Source organism: Phragmites australis, chromosome 21, assembly GCF_958298935.1.
Source record: "Phragmites australis chromosome 21, lpPhrAust1.1, whole genome shotgun sequence".
Taxonomy (NCBI): domain Eukaryota; kingdom Viridiplantae; phylum Streptophyta; class Magnoliopsida; order Poales; family Poaceae; genus Phragmites; species Phragmites australis.
Window position 1 is genome coordinate 362,105 of NC_084941.1, and position 8,064 is coordinate 370,168.

An 8,064-nucleotide genomic window follows, 5' to 3' on the forward strand; every position below is an offset into this window, starting at 1 on the left:
GGTGAGGATTTCGAGGACATACCGGCCAATAGAGCTGAGTTCTAGGTGAAAGAAGATGTCGACCTGAAGACCATGTCGTAGCTGGAGCTCCTCCGTATAACGCCTGTGAATGGATGGAAGACCTGCTACCGCTAGAAGTTATTTTAGTGTTTTCTTTAAAGACATCTCAGTCCTTTTGTAATGAATATTATCGTTATTTAATAACACATGTTATATTATCACTGATGAAGTTAATACATATTTGAAAATTTAGTCCTAGCATATATGTAAAATGTATCTGGTTTATTCTTTAAAAATCTGGTGTGACACCATGGACGTTGGACCAATGGCGCGCCGACGTTCAAGCGCACCCAAGGCAAGACGATATGCCGTGCAGCTTTCGATTTGGGCTCAAACGCGTGCAAACCGGCTGTGCCGCCATTGTACTCGATTTCCAGCCCAAAAATTCTTCCTTCCTTGATTTACAAAATGTTGTGGTATGGAAATATGATTTGCAGTTTCGTGCTGTCGTTTCCAAACTTCACCGGGATTCCTTCCTTTTTTTTTTTTTTTTGCTGTTGTAAGGGATTACACATTCTTTTCCTTAGTGTGAACAGTAAACGTGTCACGATAAAATGAAGTGGAATTTCGTTTCTTACTTTTGAAGTAAAAGGAAAGTACGAAGTGGAATTTCGTTTCTTACTTTTGAAGTAAAAGGAAAGTACTTACTATTCCGAGTGAGAAGGAAAACAAAGGTGTTGCACTGAGAAACGCAGCACAAGGCGGTGACAGAAATTCTTCCAGGAGAGCGAGCAGCACCCGCTCCTTCCTCCCGAAGCGGATCAATCGGAGGTGCGCGCGGGGGAAAGGGCGGCGGCGATGTGGGTGGAGATACTGTGCGGCCTGGTGGCCTACAAGATCATCCGCCGCGTCTTCTTCGCCCACGACGGCGACCCTTCCTACCTCGCCGACCTCGACTCCTCCCACTCCGACCTCTGCTTCGCCGTTGCCGCCAGGTTCATTCATTTCCCATTAGTTCCTTTTCTTCTCCCCTTCACTCCACCTCTGAACATCTCTTCTCCTCATTAAATTAAGAGAAGACGAACTCTACTGATTCGTCGTATTACTTTCCAGGCTCGAGAAGCTCTACGCCGGCCGATGCTTCGTCGGCCTCCGCATCCCCGACCCGGACGCCGGCGCGCGCCAACACATCGACGTCGTCCTCGTCACCAAGAGGTCAGCCTGTCCTCTAGTTTCTGACCTCTCTCTGTTCGTCTGCTCCGCATCTGCTGAAAAAAAAAAAGGGTTATTTTTTAGAGTTTAGCAGGATTCTGCTATTGCCCTGTAGAAGGTAGCATCTAGCAATATGTACGGCTAGCGGTTCAAGACACTGTTTTCAGAGTTCAGATTACAGAGCTAATGCATTACAGGGTAAGAAAGTTAGCGCCAAAAATTGTAGCCTGGCTGATCTTCATCTTCCAGCACTGCTCTCTCACAGTGTTGAATATCTTCCTAGATCTACTAGGAAAATGTTTGGATGCGTCATTCATTTCGGGATGATTGACACCTGGTACAGCTAGATAGATTAGTAGGTATGCCTGCTGCGATCGCTTGCAGTGTGCCTTCCTGTGATTGTCGAGAAATGGTTTGTTCACCACTCGTGTTTGATATTTCTTCAGCACTGTTACCGACTTACCGTGGTCTAAATCGCTTCTAAACTGTGCCCAATTTCACTTTAACTTGCCTAGATGTCATCATTACTGACATAGTAATCTATGTACTCAACCATCCTTGCACAATCCATCTGTATGACGATGAACTAATTTGATTTTGGACTATCACTTTGTCCAAACTGGAAAGCAAGGTTTTCATCTTCTTTACTGAACAGGGAGTTGATGGTGGTGGCGATCAAGAACTTTTCTGGTTTTGTTGAGGTCGACAAGGACGGGAACTGGTCTTGTCCAAGTGACAAGAAGCGCAAGCAAGAGATATTTCCAAACCCGGTATGTGATTTGACCACTCCTTTTTCTGTGAATTCTTCGACAACTTCATGCCATTGCGGAGCGTTATTGTGCCACTCGCGAGTTGTTACTGAACTTAGTATGGTGGAGCTACCATGTGGACATAACTAATTGTGTGTTGCAGTAAGACACCAGATATGCTGTTGCAATTGTTGTCCCTCCCACTGTTGTACTTTCCAGTGAAAAATCATGTGGAAGGTGCATATTTTCTGTTTGTAATATTATAGCACTTTGAGGTATGGAATGCTCGAGCTGTATACTTCTACTATCGCAAAGGGAAATTCTTTGTTGTAAATATTCTTGATAGTAAACTTTATGTTTCATAGTCCTTTGATACGATATTCTTTCGAAACTTAAAATCGTTTGCGTACCGATGGCACTCCAAGTTTGGAAAATCCAAGTACTCGCAATCAATAGGTCATTCGGTTTGCATTTGCTGCTTGATGCCTCTATGTTAATTTTCAATCACACTGGTTTCAGTTGTATTCATGTCTACTGATTTTGCTGCATTTTGTTCTTTAGGTACTAGAAGTCAACAGACTAGCTGCTAATCTTCAATCATACTTGGAGCAAAGGGGAGCAAAACTGCCTGACGGGCATATAATCGGAAGGGTTGTTCTGCCAAATCCTAACTGCAGGTTAGTTCTCTTTATGAGACTATGTTTTGTTTGCTTTGCTCGTGTTGGATGCTTCTTTGGTTTTCTCATTATTCTTGTTATCCTCTTTCTGTTTTTTAGTTTTAACTATTTAACTTGTTCTCCATCAGGCCTTCATATACTATAACTCTTCAACCAGAGGTTATCTTGTCCGATCAATGGAAGGATCTCAAGACATGGCTCTCAACATGGATTAAAGGTGCATTTACTGGAAGCAAAAGTGGCATGCAAGATTCGGTACTCCAGAATCTAAATTTTATTCTCAGCACATCGCCTATGTGGGACAGGTAAAGTATTCTGTTTCTTGCTGTCCTCTTAAAAATTTTGTTCCTCTATTTCGTTCTCCTTTGGTCTATTATGGCAATGTTTCTATGGGAAAGGAAACTAACTACTAGAATATAAACAATTACGAGGCAAAAAGATAACACAGCCTTTGTATTTTGGTTGGACATTGTCTAGTATCAGCCTCAAGTTTCTTATTTTAGGTCTAAAAAAAGTTTTTTTAAGGCATTTTGAGGTAGTTGAGAATAGTTATGTACAACGTTGCAGTTTAGTGGCGAAAATGTAGGCGTTCAGGTTGATCTTTTTGTTTTTAATATAGTTGCTCTTTTCCTTTTGTAGGTTGGAACTCAAAGGTGACAAAAATGTTCTTGGTGAATTCATCGAGTTCAAAGGCAGGCATGAGGATATTCAGCTTCTAAAAAACCTGAAGAGGTCAAAAGTCAGTCGATTCATCATCCAGAAGTCAACTCTTTTTGGTGGTTTTGGTAAGTTGTATGTACCTTCTGTTCTTGCTATTCTTTTTGCTAGTCACTATGTTCAGCTAAACTTTGTAATGTGATTGTTGTTCAAGGTGAGAGCTTATCACTGTAGGCTAGCAGAGGAATGCATTTGCTGCATAGTGGCAGCTATGTTGGGCATGGGACTAGGGAGGATAAAATTAGGGGACAGTTCAAAGAATAGATGCGTAGAATGCTAATAGAAATGTCATATGTGCATGATCATCTTAGCAAAATGAAAGGGAATTTATAAGATTCGTGATGGTCCATGAGTACTAGGTGAAAATCCTGTGATAGTTTATTACTATTATGAGAGATCTCTGCCTAAATGCTGTAATTGATGCGCAATATGACTTACATTTGTTTTGTTTAAATTCTGTAATTGATGCGCATTATGAGTTACATTTGTTTTGTTTTGGCATGTTCTTTATGCAAATGCAGTTAGGTCAGGAGTTCAAATATTGTATTCACCTAGAGATTATCGTGCTGAGGGAACTTCATCTTCAGAATGGAAAGAGATTTCTGTGAAGCAATACACAGAGATTCTTTTTCAGCCGTTGCACTCCAAAAAAGTTCGGAAATTCAAGCTGTCAAGTGTTGTTTCTATGACACTGAGTGCCTAGTAAGTAGAAATCTCTCGCGTATCATTCAGGCTGCCACTTTTCTCTTGTACTAGATACTTTGTCTATGTACCTCAGTCAAATTGTGCTTCTCTCTGTTTCTATAGATCGACCTGTATGTCTGTGTGTGATGATGTGGAGGAAAGTGATTCGTAACAATGCATAACTGAATATGTTTCGTATTGTTTCCAAATAGTCTTTTTAGAGGATGTTGCCAATTAGTTAAATGTGTGCACTCTGGAATTGGGACCTGAATCCTTGAGCAGTATTGCTGGTGAGGGATTGTTGGCCCAGGCCCAGTTTCTTTTGTAATTTCCTTATCTGGCTATGATTCATTCTTGAAAGCAGTACGCAAACGCACTTTGCATGAGTATGGATGCAATGATGCTACACCGTATATGCTAGTATACGTCGATCAGAGACTGGTCCTGTGCAAGTCATCAATTGAATTCATTTGTCAAACCAATTATCATATTTACTGTACAGGCGGTAACAGAGCTGCAAATTTATTTATTGTTCCTTTGGTTCAACCTAGAGATTTTCTTGGCAATCAATCACTGGAATGCTCTTACCCCTGAATCCTGATAGGGGTGTAATACATGCGGCATGCTTGGCCATGTACAGCATATGCACATTTGACCAACCAAATCTCCCTTTTTGAGGAAAAAGAATGCAAATACTAGATACAAAAGAATACAACCCTAGTTGCATCTGTGAGATAAATATATAAAAAGGAAATCCCTAATCCAGCCCCCCTATACCCCACTGGAGAACTCCACCATGAGCTTGTTGAGCTTCTTGTTCTGAATCCTCTGTGGGATCACCTTCAGCTCATCACTGCAATCAGCCAATGCAAGTTCATCCGATCCATTGGTGAGCACAAAAACAACACACCCCATGTATTTAACAAGATCGATGTGTGAAGAAGATGAGAAGAAGTGCGTTGTAGGTAGGTAGGTTACCTTGGTGGTGAGCGTGGGGCGGACGGCGAGAGCAGCTGGCCGAGCTTGACCGCGTCCTCCGGCCGGCACACAGCGTTGTTGAAGCAGAGGTAGCGGCCGTAGGCAGTGGGGGACTCGTAGGCAGCCACGTGCGCGTCGGCGAGGAAGTCGACGTCGACGGTGACGAGGACGCCGTCGTCGTACATGTCGGGGGCGCCCTTGAGGTAGGGGTGCGCGGCGGTGAGCCCCGGCCCGGTGACGAGGCCGGCGTTGATGGCCACCATGTCCACGCCCCTGTCCATGGCCAGTGCCCACGCTGTCTTCTCCGAGAGCGTCTTGGCCAGAGCATGCCACAACTGCAGAGACAGGCATGTAAGCGAGATGCTCGGGCACATGCGGCTTTCTTTGAAAATTGCGGCTTTCTCAATCGAGTTATTTTCTTTGACACGCACACCACAGGCAGCAGCAGCATCTCGATCTCATCTCCAGGACGCCTGAATTGGCTGCTTCTGCTCACTAGGAACCCAGATTCTGAAGCGCGCTGCATAACGGGAAGGAGGTTTTGAATCTTCCATGGCGTGATGCGGGAGGGACGGCATCCGCGCACGGAGAGCGACTACAGGGATGGCGTTCTTGAGATTTGGTAGCACGCTTCCTTTGCGTGTTGGATTCGATAACAAGACAAGCATCATCAGCTTGGCGTTGCTACCTACGAGCGAGCTAGCTAATGGACCAAGGACTTGGCATGTCGATGGATCGCGAAAGATCGGATCAGGATTGTTTCTGCAGCAGGTCTCTCTCTCTCTCTCTCTCTCTCTCTCTCTCTCTCAAGTCACTTTGAGTTGGAGGCCCCAGGAAAACGAAGGCGTTCAATTCAATGCCTATGGATTTGGATACGATACCTTGAATTGCAGTACAGTGCAGTACAGGTACGAGAAGATACCTTGAATTTCCTGCAGAAGGCGAGGTCGCTCCAGCTCTTCTCGTCGGCGAGGAGGTGCGGCTGCTGCTGCTGCTGCTGCTGCTTGTGGGTGTCGTTCCAGACGACGGCGGTGACGGAGGAGGTGAAGACGACCCGCTCCATGGTCTCCGTCTGCGCGCACGCCTCCAGCACGTTGTGCGCCGCGCGCACCTCCGTCTCAACCATCAGCTCCTGGATGCAAACAATACAATCAATTCAAATCCAACCCAATCGAGCAGGAGCAGCGACGACGCGACTAGAACACAGACGCCATGCCAATATGCATGCCATGTGGCGGCGTTAATGCACGCGGGAACAGCTGCTGCTGCTGCTGCTGTGGTCTTTGGAGGAGAGTAGAGTTAATGCACTGCACCCGGGGTACTGTGCTCCGCACCTGGAGGCTGGAGGAGGAAGGAAGGAAGAAGAAGCAAGAGCACACTCACTCACTCACTCACTCACAGCCACACATGAGCTGTGTGCCATTAATGAAGCCCAGCTCAGCACTGCACTGCACTGCACTGCACTGGAGCGAACGGTACGGTCTAGACGGTGGAGAAAGGGGAAAACAAATTAAAGGGAAAAAGCTCTGCTCTGTTTATGGCTGGCGGTACTGTAGGAGGAGCTGTGTGTGTGTAATCCAATCCAGTTGTTACAAGCGAAGAAGAAAGAAACAAGAGGATTGATTTTTGTTTACTCACATCGCATTCGGCCTGGTCCTGTGGCGTGTTGAACATGCAGAAGACGCCGGCGCATCCGCGGACGGCGTCGGCGATGGCGTGGTAGTCGAAGGGGTCGGCGCGGAACACCATGAGCCGGTGCTTGCACACGTCGCTGCTGCGCGACAGCTGCTGGCAGCCGCCGTCGCAGTAGGTGGCGGCGTGGACGGTGTATCCCCGGCGGAGGAGGCGGTCGACGAGGGCGCGGCCCAGCGGGCCGGAGGCGTCCATGACGCACACGCTCTTGCCTGCCGCCTCTACCGACCCCGGACACATGGCTTCTCCCCTTTCTGCTCGGTCGGAGCTCTCCAAGAAAGCCTATAAACGAACGGAGGGGAGCGAGAGCGAGAGCGAGGCGAGCAGAGGGAAAGCCAAGGAGGAAAACAGACCGAGTAGTACTCCGTGTGTGTGTATATATATATATATATAGAGAGAGAGAGAGAGAGTAAAAGGAAAGGGGGGGGCCGGCGAGGACAGGAGAGACGGATTCGGAGCGGAAATGGAGGTCACGCGAAGCAAGGGAAGGAGGAGGGCATTCAAAGGGTGTGCCGTGCCGGATCGTATCGTGTCTCGACCTCGATTGCCAGTGCCAGCCAGTTGGTAGTTGGTAGCTGGGGCATGTGGTTTCTCTTCTCTTCTCTTCTCCTCTCCTCTCCTCTCCTCTCCTCTCCGTGGTCAGGTCAGGTCAGCTCAGGTCTCCTCCTCTACTCTTCCTCTTGCTAGCAGAGTAGCAGTTCGATGACGAGCAAGTCAAAACCACCCAAGCGGAGAAGAAGAAGAAGAAGCCTTGCTTGCATTTGCAGCTAGCTCGGGCGAATCTAGAAACTGGAGAGGCGAGCAGCCAACTACCCAAGCGAACGGGTCGGGTAGGGGAATTGAAGCCCCCCCACAGGAAGGAGTCAGGCCTGAATTCGGGCAGCGGGGATGGGGTTGGCCACCGGTTACAGCCACTGCTCTTCACCCTAGCTGCTGCTGCTGCTGCCAACCAACCAATGCCAAACCCTTCCTCTGCATTCCTCTCCACAGGTCCAGCACGTATTCCACAATGTCATCATGACCATGTGTCTTGGAAACGAACTGAATAGTAGTATCCTAATATTCGGAGGTGGTGGCCAAACCACAAATCGTGCCAAAGCGGAGTAGTACGATTGCACATGATCTAGCATCCTGTGAAAAAACAATCTACAATTATATATACATGTATCAACAGTTTTAGTTTCCAAGGGCACCATTTTGTAAATATAGCTGCATATGATCCTAATTAAGATGATACACTAGTACAGAGCATTTGCTTCTTCTGCATCTCTCTGTCGCAAGCCAACCCCCTTTTTCTCTTCTCTCAGCTGGCTCATTCATCAACCAAACCAGATTAAGGATGGGCTCCATCTGTA

At 46.8% G+C, this 8,064-nt stretch overlaps 2 protein-coding genes across 3 annotated transcripts; one reads left to right on the forward strand and one right to left on the reverse strand.

Annotated features, from left to right (window-relative positions):
* Positions 1-712: 712 nt before the first annotated feature.
* On the forward strand, positions 713-4,248 carry LOC133903433 (uncharacterized). 2 transcript variants are annotated; one of them, XM_062344817.1, is made up of 7 exons: positions 713-995; positions 1,114-1,215; positions 1,868-1,982; positions 2,523-2,638; positions 2,767-2,943; positions 3,278-3,423; positions 3,911-4,248. In XM_062344817.1, exons 1-7 carry the CDS (start codon positions 859-861, stop codon positions 3,961-3,963), a joined length of 846 nt encoding a protein of 281 aa, XP_062200801.1. In that variant the 5' UTR covers positions 713-858; the 3' UTR covers positions 3,964-4,248. The 2 variants fall into 2 exon arrangements, with proteins under 2 accessions (XP_062200801.1, XP_062200800.1); XM_062344816.1 differs by having other exon boundaries at positions 714-995; positions 3,877-4,248.
* Positions 4,249-4,499: 251 nt separating this feature from the next.
* Positions 4,500-7,615, reverse strand: LOC133903435 (cinnamoyl-CoA reductase-like SNL6). The gene is made up of 4 exons (XM_062344818.1): positions 6,656-7,615; positions 5,940-6,149; positions 5,018-5,352; positions 4,500-4,892 (listed from the first exon to the last, which is right to left on the reverse strand). The coding sequence occupies exons 1-4, from the start codon at positions 6,947-6,949 to the stop codon at positions 4,811-4,813; spliced, it is 921 nt and encodes a 306-aa protein (XP_062200802.1). The 5' UTR covers positions 6,950-7,615; the 3' UTR covers positions 4,500-4,810.
* Positions 7,616-8,064: the final 449 nt, after the last annotated feature.

Coding starts and splice junctions, on each gene's coding strand:
- LOC133903433 (XM_062344816.1), top strand. CDS start 859: ATGTGGGTGGAGATACTGTGCGGCCTGGTGGCCTACAAGATCATCCGC. Junction 1,216..1,867: donor GTCGTCCTCGTCACCAAGAG/GTCAGCCTGTCC, acceptor TTTACTGAACAG/GGAGTTGATGGTGGTGGCGA. Junction 3,424..3,876: donor AACTCTTTTTGGTGGTTTTG/GTAAGTTGTATG, acceptor ATGCAAATGCAG/TTAGGTCAGGAGTTCAAATA.
- LOC133903435 (XM_062344818.1), bottom strand. CDS start 6,949: ATGTGTCCGGGGTCGGTAGAGGCGGCAGGCAAGAGCGTGTGCGTCATG. Junction 6,150..6,655: donor AGGACCAGGCCGAATGCGAT/GTGAGTAAACAA, acceptor GTTTGCATCCAG/GAGCTGATGGTTGAGACGGA. Junction 4,893..5,017: donor GCCCCACGCTCACCACCAAG/GTAACCTACCTA, acceptor GGCTGATTGCAG/TGATGAGCTGAAGGTGATCC.